General features: G+C 45.5%; 3 protein-coding genes across 6 annotated transcripts; 2 read left to right on the top strand and 1 right to left on the bottom strand.

The window, feature by feature from the left end:
* Positions 1-2,386: 2,386 nt before the first annotated feature.
* PUS3 (pseudouridine synthase 3) lies at positions 2,387-11,578 on the top strand. Of its 4 annotated transcripts, none has more exons than XM_063139072.1 (5): positions 2,387-2,501; positions 7,438-7,829; positions 8,664-9,220; positions 10,286-10,476; positions 11,115-11,578. In XM_063139072.1, the coding sequence occupies exons 2-5, from the start codon at positions 7,449-7,451 to the stop codon at positions 11,432-11,434; spliced, it is 1,449 nt and encodes a 482-aa protein (XP_062995142.1). In that variant the 5' UTR covers positions 2,387-2,501; positions 7,438-7,448; the 3' UTR covers positions 11,435-11,578. The 4 variants fall into 4 exon arrangements, with proteins under 4 accessions (XP_062995142.1, XP_062995143.1, XP_062995145.1 ...); XM_063139073.1 differs by having other exon boundaries at positions 7,426-7,829; XM_063139075.1 differs by having other exon boundaries at positions 2,387-2,537.
* Positions 5,078-9,152, bottom strand: HYLS1 (HYLS1 centriolar and ciliogenesis associated). The gene is made up of 2 exons (XM_063139076.1): positions 9,072-9,152; positions 5,078-6,443 (listed from the first exon to the last, which is right to left on the bottom strand). The coding sequence occupies exon 2, from the start codon at positions 6,416-6,418 to the stop codon at positions 5,501-5,503; it is 918 nt and encodes a 305-aa protein (XP_062995146.1). The 5' UTR covers positions 6,419-6,443; positions 9,072-9,152; the 3' UTR covers positions 5,078-5,500.
* A 1,581-nt stretch (positions 11,579-13,159) lies between the features above and the next one.
* RPUSD4 (RNA pseudouridine synthase D4) lies at positions 13,160-20,440 on the top strand. Its single transcript, XM_063139619.1, has 7 exons — positions 13,160-13,341; positions 15,282-15,447; positions 15,948-16,149; positions 16,848-16,941; positions 18,180-18,330; positions 18,782-18,879; positions 19,473-20,440. Exons 1-7 carry the CDS (start codon positions 13,174-13,176, stop codon positions 19,680-19,682), a joined length of 1,089 nt encoding a protein of 362 aa, XP_062995689.1. The 5' UTR covers positions 13,160-13,173; the 3' UTR covers positions 19,683-20,440.
* The last annotated feature ends 1,129 nt before the right edge of the window (positions 20,441-21,569 follow it).

Genomic DNA, 21,569 nt, shown 5'->3' with positions numbered 1-21,569 from the left:
TATATACCACTCCCATAGCTAGGGCTCTCTGGGCGGTTTACAGAAATTCTAAAATTGAGGTAAAAACAAGTATACAAAATTTAAAACTCTAAAACACAGAACATACACACATAAAGCATTAAAAGCCGATTAAAAACTAAACATGTGGGTAATTCGGACTAATAGCCACTGACAGCCTTCTCCTCCATCCAGGAATTATATCCAACCCCCAACCCCCTTTTGAAGCCATCCAAAGTGGTGGCCATCACGACGCCTTGTGGAAGTGACACATAAAGTGGCTTTGTTTGCACTGGCAGCAAAAAAGATCAGGAAGAGAGAACTAGACAAAATGGCCATCAACGGCCATGGAGATTCAGAGTTTATCACACCAGCGTTATCCTGTGCAGTCACTGCGAATTGCATGCAAAGGACTCAGAAGTTTTCCACCTTATAATCCGCTTTGATTGTGAAGTGCTCCCATGCATCCTGCCTTAATTGTGCAATAAAGCAAAAAAGATTCGCCCTGTTTAACCCCTACTTTTTGACCGTATCTTCCAAGCCGCCGCTGGGGCGCAGGAGCAGGATTTTAAAGAAATGCTTACATCTGCGTAAGCTTTAAAGATAAAGATACCAAAATTGGCACAGTAATAGATATTAGGGAGAGCGTTAAGCATACCAAATTTGAATTGAATTGGGTCATCTGTTGATTTTTTAAATTATTTTTTACATTTCCCCCCTTAAACTCACTTCCTGGTATGCAAAGGATCGCTGTCGCCTGGTAGCAAAAACAACAGCCGTGAAAGTTTAGCTCTACAGGGATAATCTGAGGGAAGCAGGTACGTGGGATGAAGCTTTCAGACTGCTGAGTGAAAGCTGGGTTTTAGTTATGGTAAATTTCAAGTTATCTGTGTATTTTCAAGGTATTTGTATTAATGTATATCTGTATGGATGCTTTCTTTTGATGTATTTGTCGTGGTCTTTGGCTACCACAATAAACTTTGGATTGATTGAATCCCACAGTTTAAATCCGCGCTGTGTGGAGAAGGACTTCCTTTTTATCTGTCCTGAATCTCCCACTAATCGGTTTCATCAGATGACCCTAGATTCTAGTATGATGAGAGGAGGAGAAAAATTACATTATATTTATTGCATTTATATCCCGCCTTTTTCCCTGCAAGGAACCCAAGGCGGAGTACATTGTTTTTAAATGGATACCGTTGTTTTTATACTGTTTACATTTTTGATGGTTTTAAATTTTGTATACTTTTTAATGTTCACTGTTTTTAACTTTTGTAAACCACCCAGAGAGCTTCGGCTATGGGGCGGTATCTAAATGTAATAAATAAATAAATAAATAAATAAATCTTCCTCTCCATGTTATCCTCACAACAACCCTGTGAGGTAGATTGGGCTGAGAGTATGTGACTGGCCCAAAGTCACCCAGAAAAATATCTCCTATCCGCATTCTCCACACCATGCATAATTTTGTACACCTCTGTTGTGTCTCCCCTTACCCTCCTCCCCCCCAAAAAAACCTAACCTTCCCTTATAAGGGGAGATGCCCCAGTCCCTTGATCATTTAGTTTGCCTTTTTTGCACGTTTTCCAGCTTTATAATATATATTTTTAGGTGTGATCAGAACTGTACACAGTATTCCAAGTGCAATCGCAGCATAGATTTATATAAAGGCAGCATGTTATTGGCAATTCTATTCTGAATTCCTTTTCTAATTATGCCTAACATGCGATTTGTCCAAACAATAAGATCAGCTTCCAGAGCCCTCCTCAAGTGCTCACTGTTAAGAGTGCACAAGAAATAGTACCTTCTCAGTGCTATTCCTGAAACTGTAGACCTTCCCCTTATTTATTTGCAAGTTGCCCAATCTGTACAGGCATTTGAGTTTAAAAGTACTCCCTCTTCAAAGCTGCATTTTACTAAGATAGTAGGGCAGCTTGTCACGATGTTGGGTTGTCTGAATATGGCGAAGCTGGGGTGGTTAACACATCATCCAGAACCCACACTGGCTGAGTTCGGACGACACGCTAATCAACAGTTGTTTCCCATTCTGTTCCTATTAACACACACACACAATAGTGTGTTGTCCAACCTCAGCCACTCTGTTGTAGGGCTGATGGGTGGTTAGTTAGCCGCCGCACACAGCAAGGGTAATTAGGTAAATCGGATAACACATGACAGGCATGCACAGGGTGGTTAATAGGCCACTGTTAACTATTAATCGCCCTGCGATCGTGTGAACTAGCCCTGTATGTGCGCTGGTCTCTGTATTACAGAGCAGCGTTTCAGCTTTGCCGAATGACTACATTTCCCATAAGCCTCTGTGCCATGAGTTTTGTATATTTCAGGAGGTTGTAACATTTTAGGTCATTTCCGGCAAGGAAATGAAAGACGGAGCCGTCGTGTGTTCGCGCTCACCTCCTTTCCCCCTTCTACATGCAACTGTTGCTGCTGCGGCAGCGGTAGGAGCGAGAGGATCGCGCCACGTGTTTGAGAGTAACCCGGAAGTAAGTACCACTGTGTTCGATGGGGCTTACTCGCCGGTAAGTGTGTGTGGGATTGCAACTTTAGTGTAGCTCATTGTCCTCACCTGCAATCAATTGGTTAGATCCTTTCCTCGTTCCGCCTTTTCACATCTCGGGCACGTTAGAAAAGACTTGCGGTGTTTAACACTTGGATCTCCTTCAACGCCCTCCTTCTGGGGAGTTTTAAACTAGAGTAGTAGTCCATCCTCAAGGTCCTACGCGAAGCCGCCGTACTATAAACGTTAATGTAGTGAACCCACGCACACTTGTCTTGGAGTAAATCCCACTGAATTCAATGGAACCGACTCAACTTGCTCAAGATGGTTGAGGCTGCCATCCCCAGCACGTCTGCTAGCCCCATTGAATTCGGCGGCACTTAATTCTGAGTAAACGTGTAACAGGACCAGATTCCCGGAGGCTAAAAGAACCCCACCACCAACCTGCTCAGCTGGGTCGGTGTCCCAGTTGCCCTCTAACTCTGCATATTGTAAGGTTTGTATAGTGGACTTTTCTTCCCAGAAAAATCAGTAAAGGGATGGGCCATCTTGCGTTATGGGGGCAGTGATAATAGTGGGATCAGCTTCGGTATGTTTGGCCAGTGACTGGCTTAATTTGGCTGTCAAATACAGGGCTGGCTTTAGACAAAATGTCTTCTGGCAAGCCCCCTGCATTGTCATCAGGCCCAGGGGGACTTACTCACCTGTGATAGCACACCTCAACAAGCGTTGGATAGTTGCTTTTAGCCAGCTTTTAAACTTTCCACAATGCTGCAGTGATGCTACATCAGGAGCATTGTGGGAAATTAAAAGGGCTGGCACGGGGTGGAATAGTAAGGGGGTCCCAGGACAGGTATTGGCAGTGGATCCTGCTGGAGCTCTTAAGAATGTAAGGGGCTGACATCAGCCCTGTTCAAAATTTAAAGAAATTGTAAGCTAGCAATGGAGGTAGGTGGCTTTGGCCATTGGGAAATTAATCCCAATTCACATCGTCTGCAGCACTTTTTTTTTTTTTAATTTCCCAACTTCTTTGGAACTTAACCAGCCTTTGAGAGAAAAACTAAAGGATAATCAAGAAATATGTGGAGGGAGGTTGACATACAGTCATCCATGTTCTGGCTATGATTGCTGTTAGTTTTATGTGGGAAGTGGAGAGCAGTAGACTTCATCTCATTTTACTCAATTACACAGGAGTATGGCAAAGTTTTCAGCCAGCCAGGAACTCAAATGATCGATAACAATAGGGTGCAACCCTACACACGTTCAGACAGAACAGACCACTTAGGGAGTGAATGGCTGTCACCACAATCCTATACACATTTGCTCAATGTCCCATTGTGGGTAGTGCTGCTTACTCCTAGGTAAGTATGCATAGATTTTCAGCCTGAAGCAAAATTTAAACTAGGAACTTTCTGTCTCAGTTTAATGTTTTCGCCAATACACATTTGATCCTTTTTCCCCCCCATGAAAAAGACAGAAAATAAATGAACATATCAGGGAGCAAACCCCATTGAGCAATATGATTTACTTTTGAGTAAACCTGCATGGGATTGCATCTTCAAACTGGGATATTCACCTAGTGCCGCCTTCAATACCATTGTGAAAATTCTTTTTACTTTTCTGTCCTGAGCAAGCATGTCTTTATAGGAAGCAACAATTTATTAAACTAATAGAATAATTCCGGTTACTTTGCACAGTTGCCCATTGTATTTTCCAATATGCAACCTCACTTTCATTATGCTCATAATATAACATTTCCATGTGCTGGAAGCAGCTTCTCTTAACTAAACCAAGAGTGGGGGGAACCCCATTTGTTTGATCCAGATGCACTTATACTCACAGTATTATTATTACTATTAATTTATATAGCACCATCAATGTACATGGTGCTGTACAGAGTAAAACAGTAAATAGCAAGACCCTGCTGAAATCAGTGGAATTTAGTAGACTAGCAGAAATACCGTTCATGTATTGGGTCTACTCTGTACTAACTCTGGATCCAACCTTAGACTACACTATGAATCACTAGAGTAATATTCTAGATCTCAAAATAACCAAATCCCCTCTCAGGAGTAAAGTATTGTATGAATTATTGCATCTTTCATATGATCTTTCTAGAATAATTCCTGATAATTCTATGGATTTCGCATTTGCAGGTTATAAGGACACAAGCTTAATTAGTGGTTCCTATCATGCATAATTCTAGGTGAGGAGTCCAAAGTTCTTATACCAGAAAGTTCACTTGTGGGGTAAGGCAGCTCCCGCCACACTAGGGGAACATTCCCTCATGTCATCTGACAGCTATTTCAGTGCATAGGATTATGGGTTAAATAAACCTTTCTTCCCTTTCCCAATTTTATGCCATGATTTTGGGCATCTTTCAGACTTCCTTCTAACTTACAATTGTATAATGACATCAATTCCACACAGTGATTACGTAAAAGTGTTAGCCTATCTCTTGTTTCTAGAGGGGGAAAAATATTCTTTTAAGCCTAAACAGCAAACCTACCGGATGGCAGGGAGAACTCAAGCTTGCCAATGGAGAAACTAGAGATTATCCTTTTATTCCACATGTTTAATTTAATCCATACACCCAGAAGTTAAAACTTTTTTTAAAAAAAAATACTGACATATAGGATGTTCATTGCTTTAGGAAGAGAAATTGGGTTTCAAAGACCTTGCAATAAATTGAAGGTTATTCTCCATGACATATACTTCAGTAGGCTTTGGTTCATCTTCTGCCTGACTTCTTATGGGACAACATTTACATGTAAATGATCCATTCTGGGCAACTTTTTAAGAAGCATAGGAAAGTAGAGTCTTTTCCTGCCCAGAAAGCACCTATTCTGAAAGCCAAGGATAGATTGAAAAAAATCAATATGCAGGATTTGGGTTTCAAAGGGAACAAAATAGATTAGTTGCCTGTTCAGAGTGATACTAAGCAATGTACACTCCTATGGGTGGAGATCTAAAGACTCAGGATGTTTAGGAGGAGTAGGAATTCCTAGGCATCACACCATTTGCCAGGTCACAGCGTATTCCCCAGCGCAGGGCAGATCTCTTCTTCTCTGTAGGCACCAAGTAATTGTTGGGGATATAAATGTGCTGAGGTCGGGGCGGCATTTCTGACTTGTAGAGCATCTGTTCCCGGATGCTCCAGCGCACCCCCTTCCTGAGATCTTCTCCTGGCAGCCGCAGTGATTCCCAGTCGTGCTTATGCTCCAAGTAACGAGCTACCCGATCAGTCTTCATTCTGTTTCGGCTGAGCTGCTCCAGCCTTGGTAGTATGAAGGACTTTGGATGGCCAGCAAGTATCAAGTCCTGCTCAAAGGATGCACTGCTCCGGCTCCCTCTTTGAGAGCTCTGGCTCTCTTCTGTAGTTCTCCAGGAATAAGGAACCTCGGACTCTGGGGAACTGCTTGGCTCGCTCTCCTCCTCAGACTCTTCCTCTTCCTCCTCCTCCTGCTGCTGCTGCTGCTGGGTATTCAGGTTGTATATTCTCTGACTCAGGTCGCCATACTCAGGGTCACTTGGACTGCTAGACTCTGGTTCACTGACGATTGATTCATCTGTCACCTGTACTTCCCCATCAGGCCTTCGCCTCAGAACCTTCCTTTTCATCACAGGTTTCCTAGAAACTCTGGAATTGTTAGGAGTCTCCGTTTGCAAGGTGGTTTCTGTCTGAAGATGCTTGATGGTTACAGGAAGTGTGGGTCTGGCTACAGAGGCCACAGAGGCTCTTGTGTAGGGGTCTACCTGAGGGGTGATGCGAGGCTGCCTCGGGCTATCTCCATCTCCCTGTTCTGCACAAAGGCGAATAAAGGCCATTGCAGCTTCTTTGAGCTGATCTTCATGGCTCATAGAGGCCCATCGGTACCGATCGGGTCTCATCAGGGCTGCCATTACTTCTTCTTGATATTTAGCGAGCCTGAAAGAGAGATGCTCATTCTTACGACGTGTGTTACACCTACCAAAGCAAACTTAGCTAGTAATTTATTTACTTACTGAATAGTACCACCCGCTTATGTCCAGCAGGGTTATAATTACACCCAAGTCAATTTAGAAAAAATCCCAAGTCCTGCTATATTATGTTGTTCTCCACCCCACCCCTCCCCTTTCATTTTATTATTTGTTACATTTATATCCCGACTTTCCTCCAAGGAGCCCGAGTTCGAGTACATGACCCTCCTCCTCATTTTATTTTCACAGCAACTCTGCAAGATAGGTTGGGCCGAGAGTCAGTGACTGGCCCAAACTCACCCAGTGAGCTTCATGCCCAAGTGGGCATTAGAAACTGGCCTTCATCCAAGTCAAACGCTCTAACCACCACACTGACTCTTCAGTGTTACAAGCACTCTTACGTAGTATTAACTATACTTTGTTTTAGTAAATCCAGAAGCTGTTCGCATATAAGGGGGAACTTGATATCTACAAAGAAAATATCAAGCTTCCCAGAGAGACAGTTTACCCACCACTTTGAGTGTCCCTCAAAACGGAAAGTTGCTGAAGAATATTAATGTACGTTCTAGGGTGCGTATTTAGTTCACACAGGGCAACACTGAGCCAGAGAGGGCTGGCCGTTGCTCACATGAAATGTGTACACTGTAGAACAAATCCCAGAATCCTGTACAATATGCAGAGGCCCCTCAACAACCTAGCTGATATGGAGAAGGTTCCCTGAAGATAAAAAGTTTGAAAAACCCTACTAAAGCAAGAGACACAGTTTGACACCAACACCAAGTCACTATTTTGAATAAGGGCAGGAAAAAACACTCGAGATGTAGCTCTGTTAATTCTCTCCAGCGGAACAGCCTCTACCAGCAAATTCAGTTAGAACAATTCTAGTTATTCCTCGAGTTTCTTCTCCGCTTTATCTGCAAATAAACTGCTATCATGTTTTCACATTGCAGATTGTTTCATAGGAATTCTCACCATGGCCAAAGATGGGGAAGAAAGAGAGAAGCTACTGAAGAGGATCCAGGAGCTGGAAGACACTGTGCAAAGGCTGGAAGAAAGGCTCCAGGAGCATAAGGAACCCATGGGCACAGAAGGCAGCCATCCAGCATCTGGAAAAACTAAGCAACGCCAGCAGCGGCCATTTGATTTTAGTGCTTACGGCCGGAGACATGTGGCTCTAAAGATAGCCTACCTGGGCTGGGGATACCAGGGCTTTGCCAGCCAGGAGAATACCAACAATACTATTGAAGAGAAGCTGTTTGAGGCTCTTGGCAAAACCCGGCTAGTAGATAGTAGGCAGGCTTCCAACTACCACCGCTGCGGGCGCACTGACAAGGGAGTCAGTGCCTTTGGACAGGTAAGTGCAATATCTCTATCTCTGTAGCAGCATTTGAATTAGAGGGGGCCCAGCCCCATTAACTTTGCTGATGACCCCTATCTACTGCTTTCAGAAGGCTTAAATATGCTGAAACTTTGGTCTAGTGTACAATTGGCAAAATGTTTGAGCTTCTACATGGTGGAATCTTGTGTGTTCACATTTAGAAAAAGTTAGTATTTATCTGGACAGTATAGACTCAAGCCTCTGCTGGTGTAGTGGGGCAGATGCTGGTTGGGCCATAGTGGGAGTTGTAGCCCGTCACATCTGGAGGGCATCCGGCTGGGGAATGCTGGGTTAGTGCTGGACTATTACTGGGGAGACCTAGGTTCAAATCTTCATGAAACCCACTGGGTAACCCTGGGCTACTTACTCTCAGGTTAACACCCTAGGTGGTTGTGAGGGTGTGTGTGTGTGTCTGCCACCTTGAGTTCCTTGGAGGAAATGTGGGATATAAATGCTGCTGCTAATAATAATTTTGCTTTGCTATCATCTGATAATTGATATTATTGGAAGCTGCATGGAAAACAAGTAATAAGGAACCACCAATGTTTTCTATCAATAGTTGATGTATCTAAGGAGCGAACCTATAATCAATGACAGCCTGGCATTCTTGTTGAGATCAAGTACTGAACTGCTCAGAAAACTGAGAAAGACTGCAAGTTAAATCTACTGCCAAACCAGTAAAGGTCTCACCAAGATACAAAACAGTCCCATTTGAAGAATTCTTATTAACAATTCAGTTAAACACACATCAAGCCATAGTCTTGTATTACACACTTAATTCTGGAATATAATTCTTCTCCAATGTTTCAGGTGATCTCCCTGGATCTACGCTCAAACCTCTCAGAGGACGGACCTGAGGGTACCACAAAAGATAAACCAACTAAAACCGCAGAGGAGATCCGCTACACCCACATCTTGAATCAGGTTCTCCCTCCTGATATACGTGCACTGGCTTGGGCCCCAGTAGAACCCTGTTTCAGTGCTAGATTTAGTTGCCTGAAGAGGACCTATCGCTACTTTTTCCCCCATGCGGATCTGGATGTATCTCTCATGAATACTGCAGCTCAGAAGTTTGTGGGGACACATGATTTTCGTAATCTGTGCAAGATGGACGTAGCCAATGGTGTGACTAATTTTCAAAGGACAATTCTTACTGCAGAGGTGCAGCTTGTGGATAGAGAAGAGGAGACTGAGCAACAAAACCCATTCCAAATGTACCAGTTTGAAGTGACAGGCCAAGCCTTCCTCTATCACCAGGTCCGCTGCATGATGGCTATCCTCTTCTTGATTGGACAAAGGATGGAGAAGCCAGAGATTATTGATGAGCTGCTGGATATAGAGAACAACCCTAGAAAACCACAATACAGGTACAGCTTGCAAAGGAATTGCTAATTTTTTTTAAAAAAAAATCTCCCGATGAGTAACTCTTACATTTCAGCAAAAAACCAACCCATGAAGATAGACCCATTTTAACCAGTGATACTAGGGACCGAACCTGGGATCTTCTATATGCAAAGGGTATCTTCTACCAGCAAGTTATGAGCCATTACCATAGACCTGTGGTACCTTGACTATTAAATGTAACGTGGCATCACATCCAATGAAATAGCCATGCCTGAAAAAGCTCATGCCAGAGTTCAAAGGTATGCCACAATTTTGCTAAACAATATAGAAGTGTGATTTGTGCAGTTTTTTACTCATCGGTAACTGACCGTCAGTGCAAGGGTTCCATACAACATAGGCCAGGCTTCCCCAGCCTGATTCCTGCTAGATGTGTTGGATTGGCTAGGAATGATGGCGGTCTAACACATCTGAAATGCACCAAGTGGGGGAGCACTGAGAGACAGTTTCTGCTATGCCACATTTCTCTTTGCTCTGTAGTATAACTGAACTGCAGGGCAAAACCACATCAAAGTCCTAGAGAGTGGGGAGAAAAGGAGTTAAAGACATACAGTACCATGCACTAAAATTATACTTCTTCGTACTTCAACTTGAAGTTCGATTCTGTCCTTCATCCCCGAGTCAGTTTCCTTTTGATGCACTGAAATTACCACAATCTTACGTAAACAGACTAAAGAAATATGCAGTTCCAAAGTTGCATAGCAACTCCATCAAGTGTACATTTCTGTTCATAGTAACTGGTTAAAAAAGGTAGATATTTGCTTAAAGAACGCAGCCCTGTCTCATTTTTAACTCCATCCCAGCAAGGTGCTGTGCAAGATTAGTATCCCCAGATACCTATCAATAACCATTCAGTGGGGGCAAGTTGAGCATAACATTGAGATGCAACTGCATCTACATTAGTTGCATGTACAACCCCCACTCCAGCAAAGGGTTAGCTTGTGGATGCCTGCTTTTGCATGTACTCACTGTTGGATTAAGTCACATGCATCTAATGTAAGCTTAATACCGTTTCCTTTTTTTTCTTGCAGTATGGCTGTGGAATTTCCTCTGGTTCTCTATGCTTGTGAGTTTGAAAACATCCAGTGGATCTATGATCGCAAAGTCCAGGAGTTTAACGTTACTCATCTACAACAGCTTTGGGCTAACCATGCAGTTAAAACCCATATGCTGTACAGCATGCTAAAGGGACTAGATTTTGCCAAGATACCGATAGAGACAGGTAAGAGAAATATGCTTCCGTAGATTTCAAACCCTATTCACTCTTGCTAGATCAGAGAATGGCTCTCAAGAGGCTCCCATAGTCCTTACATACTTGGGTCTTAGAGCAATTGCGACAGACAGAAGCACTTGGTGAACATGCTCTAGCTTTCCTAAAGAACTGTAATATTTCGCTTTTCTTCTGCTCTCAGCCTACCCAGGACCCTGTGTTTCACCCAATGCAAGAGACAGGTCGAGTTACAGCTGGCATTTATGTCTTTAGAAATGGGGGGGGGGGTGCATGTGTGTCAGCTGTTGCTTAGTTGCCCAGAATGTTAAATGTAATATTAACTGCAACACCTACCAGTGACTAATTCACTGAGCTTGCAGCCTCTCTCTTGAGCTGCAGACCTCATGGTCACAACATTTGGAATAATCTTTGTACTCCATCTCACCTCCCCAAGCAGCTGCTTTTTGTCCCATCTAGTCTGATGAAGAGTTCTGGAGAACTCAAATGCTTGCACACACTTCGGTGGCATTTTGGTTGGTCCTAATAGGGTGTTGCATAACTACGGATTTTGTTTTTCTCATGGACCAGAACAGCTTTGTTTTTATATGCTATGCATAACTTGACATTCTTCTGATGCTAATTGTTTATAGGTTCAAGGAACGACACAACAGTTCTCTGGAGAGAGATAACGCCTCCATTCCACAAACAGATTAGTGCTTTAATTGAAGGCGTGAAAGCGCGCAACTACAAACCGTTAATGGACCGTCCCAAGTGTGAAGGCTTGGAGTCGCGCATCAGTCACTTTGTGCGTAGAGGACGCATTGAACTTTCACACTTAAAAAAAACAAAATACTCTGAAATGGAAGCAGGTGAACAGATGGAAATTAAGAGTGGCCACAGGGATACTGCAGAAACAGGCAACGAAGTTCCAGAACAAGCTGCAAAGAGGGTCTGCACAAGTTCCGACTGACATTTCCAGATCATATCTCACCATCTCCAAGAAAGCACAATGATCTTTTATCCAAGACTTATAGGGATACAAATTTGACATTTTTTTTAATTGCAGCATCCATTAAACCTTTTTTTTTTCATTTAAGAAATAAACATTTAGTAAGAGTTGTGTTGTTTGGTACTACGTCATCTGTTCCATTCCTTTCTCTGGTGCAGGATTCTAGAGCATCTCATTCTGTTGCCAGACAGCTTATGTTATGGCCACAATCACTGTCTTTAAGGTGCCTCAACACTTTGCTATTATTTTTTCATGTAACGTATTACCTAGGCTGCCCTTCTAGAGGTAATTATACATTTCCAGATGCCTTTATTACGTACTTATCCCACTGATCCAAAAGGGGTCTAGCTCATTTGGTAGCACACCTGCTGTGTATGCAGAAGGTTCCAGGTTCAATCCCCAGCACGTCCACTTAAACGGGTCTCAGGTACCAGTGGCTAAGGAGGGTCTGGAGAGATGTTGACGGACAAAAACTGGGGTAGGTGTACCAAAAGTCCAAATCAATGTTATTTCGGGTTTTGTATCTTATCTGTAGTTGTTGCGATCTCCCTTGAGTGCATTTCAGGCAGAAAATAAATCTTACTGAACTAAGAGCAGATACACTGCTCTGCCGCACCCCCCTTTTCTTCTCCAAAACAGGCCTGCAGGGCAGGTTAAGAGTTGAGAGTGACTTCCCCAAGGTCCACCAATAAACCTAATCTTTAAACAAGGATTTGAGTCCTGTCCTCCCCAACCCTAGTTTGACACTTAACCAGTTAGTGGTTAACCACAGTCACTGCAAAAAGCCCTTATCTGTCCCCTACCCCCAGAGAGGCTAGTGATCAAAACACAGTGAAAACTAGGGATGCACTCTCTTTTCCCCTCCCCTTTGCCTGCACAGCAAGCGCTGCAGGCAATATGGTACAATGGTTAGAGCATTAGTATGGGGCTTAAATCCCCCACTCAGTCCGGGTGGCCTTGGACCAATCAGCCCAGAGTAGCTTAACGGGCGTCATTTCTGCTTGGACTACAACTTCCATAATCCTGGAGACGATGGGAGTTGTAGTCCAAGTAATTCGTTGGGCCTCCAGGCTGGCCAAAGGCAACAAACGGGGTCTTTGAGAGTAAAATGTGGGTGGAAGGAAAGGAAGAGAACCACGGCCGCCGCCGCCGCCGCCGCCGCCTGGAGCTCCTTGGGAGCAAAGGCGGGTTAAAAAGGGCTCCTCAACGGGGCTTTGGCCAGCGTGTCCCTGAAGCCGGAGGACTCCCGGCAAGACGCAGCCAGTCTCCCCTCAGAGCGCGCACGCGCCGTCTCTCCCTCCCTCGCTAATACCTGACCACCGCCGGCTCAGCCGCCTCCTCCTGTTCTTGCGCAGCGACCGTTGCCTCTCAACTGCCGGCCGTTTAAACCGTAAAAAAGGGGAATGCCCCGCCCACCACCTCCATTCACCCGCTCCCATTGGTCTCAAACGCCTCCATCTCGTCCTTTCCCATTGGCTCTTCCTCTGTCTGTAGCCCGTAAGGCCTAGTGTTATTGGATGTGGTTGGCCCTATTACAGAAACGATACACTCGGTTGGTCAGAACGCTTTGGACGTCCCGCCTCCTTCATTTCTGATTTGGCGCGGCGGTAGCCCGCGAGCGATAGGATTGGGGGAGGGGGAAACCGGTGAGGCCACGCCCACCCCTGTATTCCGCTTGACATCGAACAGGGCTCAACAAAATGGCCGCTCGGAGCGGCGTCCCTCGCCGCGTCCTAGACTTCGCTATGATGAGGCCACCTCTGCGGCCTTTTTCGCGCAGCCAGGGCCCGGCCGCCCCTCTCACCGCCAAGCAGCTGGCAGATAAAATGCGGGCTGAGAAGCGCAGCCAACAAAAGCCTCAGAAGGAGGTCAGTCCATTGGGAGTGGCGGCGGGACTGGCGGGGGCGCCTCATTTCCCGGCATGCGTCGGGACGAGGGGAACTACACTTCCCAGCATGCATTGTGCCCTGGGAGCCTTTTAAAAGGCTTGTGAGGGTCTCTTTGCTTTCCTAGCCATGTGCAGGAGCTGCAATTTAAGATCGCGAAACCACAGAACGGCTTAATAATTGGCAAGCATGATTAGCTAAGGTGACCATATGAAAAGGAGGACAGGGCTCCTGTATCTTTAACAGTTGTAGAGAAATGGGATTTTCAGCAGGTGTCATTTGGATGCATGCAGCACCTGGTGAAATTCCCTCTTCATCACAACAGTTAAAGCTGCAGGAGCCCTCCTCTCTTTTATATCTGGTCAAGAGGGCAGGACTCCTGCAGCTTTAACTGTTATAATGAAGACAAAATTTCACCAGGTGCTGCATGCATTCGAATGACATTTGCTGAAATTCCCTTTTCTGTACTACTGTTAAAGATACAGGAGCCCTGTCCTCCTTTTCATATGGTCACCCTAGATTAGCCACTTTTTAAAATATTCTGCCTTTTAATCTCGAAATAACAGCACAATTGCATTTAGGAACTTCTAGGAAACTGATACACTGAGGCTGAGTTCGGACGACACGCTAATCAACGGTTGTTCCTATTACCCACCCACCCCAGTTGATTAGCGTGTCGTTCGAACTCAGCCTAATTTAGACTGCTGTTCCATCTACCCCAGTATTGTCTATTCTGGCAGACGGCAGCTGTCCAGGGACTTGGGCTGAGAAAGCTCTTTGCCATCAACAGCTCCCTGATTCTTTCAACTGGATCCCAGGGACCCTATTCTGACCCTGATTCTCAGGTGGGGATGCTGGCAAGGAGTGGGCTCACACAGTTATGTTTAGTGAACCCCCTTGCACCCCCTTTCGCAATCCCATCAGCCTGTGCTTTCCTGTTTTCTTCCAGAGTCTACTCTATGCATCTGGTGAAGATTGAATTAGTTCTTGCAATACTGTTGTGTTCTGACAAGCCAAAGACCAAGCTAGACTTTATGTGGTAGAAGGCTGTAACAGTCTCACAGCGTTGGTTTGATTTAATGAAAAGCAGCCTTGGCAGGCCACAAGTTTGTTTATTTAAAGTATTTTTCCTGCTCCTCTGCCAGAAAGGCTGCCGGAGCAGCTTACATAAGATCAATAAACAAAAATCAGTCCCAGTCTGCAGGCTTGCAGTCTAAAAGACATGGCAGAAATTGGGGTGGAGGGGGAGATAAATCCAGACACCAATTCTTAAGCGTAGCAGTTCTTCTGATCAGCTAGAATGGACGCTGTTCAGAGCAAGGAGGCGCCTGGTGTAGCTGCTCTTTCAAGAAAGCAGGTGGGGTGGCCGCGCTTTCCATTTCTCCCTCTGCCTCACCTTGATGAAATGGAGGATCCATTTGAGCAGAGAATCAGCAAGGAGGGGCTGCTTTTTCCCTTTTTGTACCAGCTGCTTTTCTGATAAAATTTCCCCATCTTCCCTGATGCTTTCCTACCCGCAGAAGAAAAGACATGTTTTCCCATGTAGGTGGCAAAGCTGCTTACAGAGGAGTGATTTTGAGTGGGAAAAAGGCCGTAGGAAAAAAAGGTTTAACCAGTCCATCTCTTTCCCTCAAAGCTCCTTTTTAAAACACCGCCGCCGCCCCCTGAAAACCTATGTAACATCTTGTTTGACACTGGAATTGGCTTGCCCAAGTGTGTTGCAATTACAGCTCATGTACTTTCGGTTTGCTATTTTTACTATGGTTGTTTCTTTTTCTTCAAAAAGGAAGAAAAAGAGCATGTTCTTGTTATCTGATTGCCTTTTGCATGCACATGCTTTTAAAAATGTATTTCAGTTGTAAAAGCTATGCAATAAAGGGACCGACTAACTTCCCTACTCTTTCCTCTTCGGCTGTTCAAAGATTCCAAAGGACCCGGTACTGAGGCGTGTGCGGGAACTTGCTCAGACAACCCAACAGTTGCAGCGGGTTCATCCTAACGTGCTGGCCAAGGCACTCAAACGGGGGGTCCTCTACCAGGATAAAGAGATTGTGGTGATTAACAAACCTTACGGCATCCCTGTTCATGGTGAGTGGATTGCAGTGTCATTGACTTCCTTTTGATATTAACGAAAGGTCATTACAGTGGCCTGGTAGTTGTTGTAAAACAGGGATGTTGAGCTTCAAGCCCGTCGGCTAAATCCAGCTGATGTCGGGGCCGATTCTCACCTTCCAGAATTCCCCAGAAAACCATGCCTTTTTCTACTGACCATGCTCCCGGTCCTGTTTCTGCTCCATTTGCCATGATATTGAGACTTTAGGCCGAGGCCTATAGGAAGATTTTACTTGTCACAGGGCAGTAAAGCTGGCCACTGCCTCGTTACATGATATCCAACATCCTAATTACATAGTCAACCTGATGTTGACTTTCAACCAATTCTCCAAGTAACTCAGTGGATTGATCTGCGTTGAAGGAAAATTGTCTTTTGCATTCTTCGATACTTCCAAGTTTTCATAACCCTTGGGAGCGCAAGGAAGGAAATCTTTTGGGAAAGTATGTGATCTAGACTGTTTGTGCTTTCCTCCTAGGTGGCCCCAAGGTGAAGATGTGCATCACAGATGTGCTGCCCGTCCTGGCAAAGATGTTGGATGGCATGAAAGCTGAACCCTTGCACCTGTGTCACCGGCTGGACAAAGAAACCACTGGGGTAATGGTGCTTGCACGGGACCAGGACACCGCACACCAGGTCCAAGAGTTCTTCAGAACTCGACAGGTGGAAAAGAAGTATTGGTATGAGACATCTTACTTGCATTCAACTAATTTTGTGGGTTGGGGGGGTTGGGGGGGGCAGCGGATAGCTTCATAAGAAGCTTTGATTTCCTATAAGCCAGGCAGTCTCCTCAGGACTGCATGTCTGGTGCAGGACCAGATAGGAGAGAAACCCAGCACCCCATGACCCTCTTGCAAAGAATACTGATGGCCATAGTAGAGGACTTGAAATATGATGCTGCTCATCACTGTTACCTATACGGCTCGGGTCCAGGTTATTTGAAAGAACGTATTCTCCCTTATGAGCCTGCCCATGCTTTGAGATCTTCTGGAGAAGGCCTTCTTTCAGTCCCACCATCTTCACAGGCACGCTTGGTGGGAACATGGGAGAGGGCCTTCTCGGTGGCTGCTCCAGTGCTCTGGAACTCTCTTCCCAGGGAAGCTAGGCTGGCTCCCTCCTTGATGGGCTTTCGGAAGCAGGCTAAAACTTGTTTGTTCCAGCAGGCCTTTGGAGAATAATCTGGCCCTCCATCTATGTTAATGTGTTATAATTTTGTTGTGTATTTTAAACTATGTTCTCTCTCCCCCACCCCAAATGTATGTTTTCAACTTTGTAAGGCCGCCTTGAGGCCCAGCATTGGGCAAAAGGGCTACAAATAAATATAATAATAATAATAGTAGTAGTAGTAGTAGTAATAATAATAATAATACCTTGGCAGGGCAATCTGCGTTGGCCAACCTAAGCCATCGGAGGGGCTGGTGGACATTCCCATTGTGGAGAAGGAAGTGGAGAGCCATCAGTCACACCATAAGGTGGGTCTGTTTCCTGTCTGCAATGACCTGCCACTTCTGGCCACAGGAGATTTTTCTGATGTTTTCGATGCCTCCCATCATTGAGGCAGATTTATTACTTAAGCTTTTTACTTGGAAAGTCCAGCACCACATGTAATTGGAGCAGCTTCTCAGATCTAGAAACCAGCCCCTGAAAGAAATGGTTCTTGAGGTCTTTCCAGTCAGTATGGCACCGTACTTGCACAACTACAGCCTCCCCCGACATGGTGCCCTCTAGAAGTTTGGAATTACAATATCCATTAGCCCCAGCTGGCAGGACCAATGGCCAGGGATGAGAGGAGCTGTAGTACTGGAGGGTAAAGGTTGGAGAAGGCTGCTCTGCTATAATTGTGCCCAAAGTGGACTGTTGCCATCAAAATCATACGGGGGAGCAGATTTTTATGCCACAGAGCCATTCAGGCTGTACTTTTGTATTTGCTTTATTGCCCAAAATCAGTCAGGCTCGGTTGTCCTGTTTAAAACACACACCCATCAAGCCACCAGTGGGGGAGGAAGCAGCAGCCAGGCACCTCTCCATCGTGCCTGGGTCCAGCTCCAGCTGGGAGCCCCCCCCCACCCCGCTACCAACTGTCTCTGCAGAGGCCACCAGTGGGGGAGGAAACAGCAGCCAGGTACCTCTCCATCGTGCCTGGGTCCAGCTCCAGCTGGGAGCCCCCCCCCTTGCTACCAACTGTCTCTGCAGAGGCCACCAGTGGGGGAGGAAGCAGCAGCCAGGCACCTCTCCATCGTGCCTGGGTCCAGCTCCAGCTGGGAGCCCCCCCCTCACTGCTACCAACTGTCAAGTGTCACTGCTGAACTTTGAAACTAAGAATGTGGTGCCTGAATTTGCTTTGCTTTTCTCCCTCCTCCTCCCTCCCAATCCCCTTTCCTTTTGTGTCATGTCTTTTAGATTGTAAGCCTGTGGGCAGGGACTGTCAAGAAATATTTTTGTAAGCCGCCGTGAGAGAGCCTTTTTTGGCTGAATGGCGGCATAAAAATCCTTAAATAAATAAAATAAAGCCACACAGTCACAATGCAGGGAAGCATATATCCAGGCTGGGATGATCTGGCAGCCTGAGAGAGATGACCGTCTCCCCTACCCCTTCTCTATTCAGTCTACTAATTGCCCTCACTGTTCAATGCTTTTTAGCAATGAGAAGCTGGTGCTGAGTGGTGCGCCTCTACCCTGTGATGCATCTCCTTGTCTTTTTTTGGCTTAGATGGCGCTTGCTCCAAACTATCGCATGTCCGATGAGGATGGGAAGCTGTTCAAAGTGCGCCAGCACAGAGATGCCTATATGGCAGTGACCCGGTACCGTGAGCTGAGTAGTTGTTCCTCTTGCTCCCTGCTGGAATTGCAGCCAGTCACAGGTGAGACGGGACTCCCATTCACCCCTCTTTGGTGCCTCTAGTTTCCAGTCCGGTTCTGTCAGTTTCTTCGGAGGTATCTAAAATAGAACAAGTGATGCTGGCATCAAAAGCCTACCCAAGAATCTCAGGATCTGATGGTTTTAATCTCAGTTGGACAGTTTTGCTGCTTGTTCTGTACTGTGGGATACAGATGAAAATTGGTCAACTTGAAACTTTCTGGGAGGGCTTGCAATAGTATTTTGCTCTACCCCCTCTCATTGCCTGGTTTCTCTGCTACAGTTGGTACCCAGCAGGATTAGCTAGTCAAAGTTTACTCTTTCCCTAGAGGCAGCCTGAATATATGTCTGTGCGGGTAATTGCCATGACTGAACAAGTACATTTGGCTGTTATGCATTAAGACGTCTTTGTGTGTGTGTTGTGACCCCTGTCTTTTCCCTTCCCCTATGTGTAGGAGTGAAGCACCAACTCAGAGTCCACTTGGCCTATGGCTTAGGCTGCCCAATCCTTGGGGATCACAAATACTCCCACTGGAGCAAACTAGCACCACAGGTAAGGGGCACAGGAGTTGTCAAGTGCGATGTTGAAATTCAGTGTAATAAATAGGTGTTCGTTATGCCTGGCTATGAAGGCTTGCTTGGAATAGGCCTGGCCCACCAGTCAATTCCCACTGTCAAATATTCTATGCTGCTGCTTGAAGAATCTTCCTGCTACTTCTACCTAGCACATCCTGTGCATTTTATCCACATGAGGGGCATTGCATGTAGAATAGAATAGAATAGAATATTTATTTCTTACCTGCCTCTCCCTCTGGATTGAGGCAGGGAATAACATTAAATACAAAATCACAATAAAATACATAAAACTGGTTAAAAACATATAAACCAGATACAATATTAAAATAACAATCAGACATCTTAAAATTCATCTGGGTAGGCCTGCCGAAAGCGATCAGTCTTTATGGCTGTGTTTCGTAGGAGTTTTCCTTCTCTGTTCCTTCATTTCTTTGTGGTCCAATATGACCAAAAGAGAACTTTTTGTTGTATGTAACGTAATTGGAGATCTGCGGTGGAACGCTCAGAGAACCTTGCCATTGCTGCTCAGTAGATCACCCCTTCTTTCCTCTTTTTGGTTTGTTTTTGCAGAAGCTCCCTGCGGGTACGTTGAAGAGACTGGGCTTGGAGCAAGTCAAAGCCCGCCATCTTCCCCTCCACCTCCACGCCTGCCAGCTCACGCTGCCCGAGCTCAGTGGCAGGAGGGAGGAGAAAATCCACGTGGTCTGCAGACCACCCGTCTTCTTCACGCGTTCCTTAAAGCGACTGAAGATGGATTTTCCCGAATTGGGACAACAGTGAGCAAAGACTGGTGGCCTGAACTACTTTTTTGGAGAAATGTTTTTCCGTGACTTTTTGGGACCTTATGGGAGGTGGGGGGCGGGGGTTCCATGAAGTGCAGAGTGCTTTGGATCCTGAGATAGCCAAGTCCAAAACAGAGGTCTGCTTTTCTCAGAAGCATGGAGCCCTCCAAAGAATCCTCATGCTTCTGGCAGGCGCCATAAATGGAACTCCACATTCCCGAGGCCTGTTTGGGGGGGAAATGGGGCCATTTAAAGATTGCGCAGGCCACGTGACTTCCCTTGGTTATTGAAACAACAGTTATTTGTGAGGCAATGTTCCACGCTGGGCGTTGAGAGGCGTCGGGAAGTTAGCCCAGCAGAAACTGCTGCTCTGCTTAAATAAATAATTTGGCTTGTACTGAATGGATGTGATCTTACTGGAGCAGAGTTTTTTTTTAAAAGAGATGCAATCAGTTAGGATGGTGTAGTAGAGCCTTCCCCAGGACCTGGGGCGCTCTAGATGCATTGGACTGAAATGCCCAACCTGCAGAAGGTAAGAGACCGAACAATGAATCAGGAAGTCGCTGATTTGGATCTTGCTTCTGGTATGAACTCAGAAGATCTGGCAAGCCAGTGTCTCCTAGCCTTAGCAGCCATCACCCCCGCCAGCCAATCTGCCATATTTGCTTCTACAGCTTGGGGAAAATAACTTTGATGTGTGATGTTGGAAGGGTTACAACAAGGTAATGTATACAAATAACTTTGAGCATTCTAACCAACCATACAGAATCGGTATTATTAAAAGAAGACGTAAACTCTGTCTCGATTTTGATTGTATCTTGAATATAGTATTGAAAGCTTCAAATTGTTCTGTCTACGGCACTCTCGTGCAGAAGTGGGGAAACTTGACCCATAGCAGTTCTCTTCCAGGCCATGCCCAGCACTAGAGAGAAGTTGTGCCAGCAGAGGAAACCCCACGCTTATCTCTGATTACTTATGGGAAGATCACAGGAATCAATGATGGGAGGTAACAGTGGAGTCTTCCTCTCCCAACACTAGAGAGAGGCTGCCTTCCTTAATCACTGAGAGAGCCTCTTGCAGGGAGAGACACGGAAGGGTGGCTCCAGGCTTCTCGTTGTGTGGAGAAACTTGTGCACAGAGCAATTGCTCCATGTCTGCACAGAAGAAGGGGACCCAAATGGTGTCGGGGTGGGTGGGGGAGGCTTCAGTAGAAGGGACAGGAGTGTCCCCTGACATCCAGCTCTGTCTGCTGATGTCATCTGGCCCCAGCGGGTGATCCAGAAGGCAATCTGGGGCCGGAACAGTTCCTATAAGGCCACATTTCACTATCTTTTCTTTGATCTTTTAGTTCATGGTCCAAATTCAAGAGCGAAGTCTATGAGTGCTCTCTCTCTCTCTCATATGAGAGCTTCTTCACACATTGCAGAAGTTAGGGTGTACCAAACACACCAACCAAGTTCCCTATAATGCCCATAAGCCACACATTCTTTTGTTGTGGCTTTTTACCATGTATACAGGCCACATTGAAAAACAGCTGACTTTGGGTTCCATCCGCATGAATATACGGGCAAAACAAAAAGTGTGAGTCTCTCTCGTTACTGTGTGTGGCTGTATACAAGTGGATCGGCTAAACTGCAAAATGGCTCAGTTAAAACACTGGATGGATGGCTAGTTTCTCCTAATGCAACAGGGAGAGCAGCTGCTGCACCATCTCTGACCTCTCGATTCCGTCGTTTTCCCATAAACTGTGACTTGACACAATAAAATAATACTTTTTTTTATTTCAGTGTATAGTTAAAATATTTTACTAAAAAGGGTTTTAAACATTTTGTATGAGCTAACTTGCTGAATCAAGTCCATTCAAACTCATGCCCCAGCTGCCCCA

Source organism: Elgaria multicarinata, chromosome 12, assembly GCF_023053635.1.
Source record: "Elgaria multicarinata webbii isolate HBS135686 ecotype San Diego chromosome 12, rElgMul1.1.pri, whole genome shotgun sequence".
Classification (NCBI taxonomy): domain Eukaryota; kingdom Metazoa; phylum Chordata; class Lepidosauria; order Squamata; family Anguidae; genus Elgaria; species Elgaria multicarinata.
This window is presented reverse-complemented; position numbering and strand designations above follow the sequence as displayed.

Bases quoted from the DNA above. Each gene is read 5' to 3' on its own strand.
- HYLS1 (XM_063139076.1), bottom strand. From the start codon at position 6,418: ATGGCAGCCCTGATGAGACCCGATCGGTACCGATGGGCCTCTATGAGC.
- PUS3 (XM_063139072.1), top strand. From the start codon at position 7,449: ATGGCCAAAGATGGGGAAGAAAGAGAGAAGCTACTGAAGAGGATCCAG. The intron at 9,221-10,285 runs GTACAGCTTGCA...TTTTTCTTGCAG, and splicing joins CCTAGAAAACCACAATACAG to TATGGCTGTGGAATTTCCTC. The intron at 10,477-11,114 runs GTAAGAGAAATA...AATTGTTTATAG, and splicing joins CAAGATACCGATAGAGACAG to GTTCAAGGAACGACACAACA.
- RPUSD4 (XM_063139619.1), top strand. From the start codon at position 13,174: ATGGCCGCTCGGAGCGGCGTCCCTCGCCGCGTCCTAGACTTCGCTATG. The intron at 13,342-15,281 runs GTCAGTCCATTG...GGCTGTTCAAAG, and splicing joins AACAAAAGCCTCAGAAGGAG to ATTCCAAAGGACCCGGTACT. The intron at 18,331-18,781 runs GTGAGACGGGAC...CCCTATGTGTAG, and splicing joins GGAATTGCAGCCAGTCACAG to GAGTGAAGCACCAACTCAGA.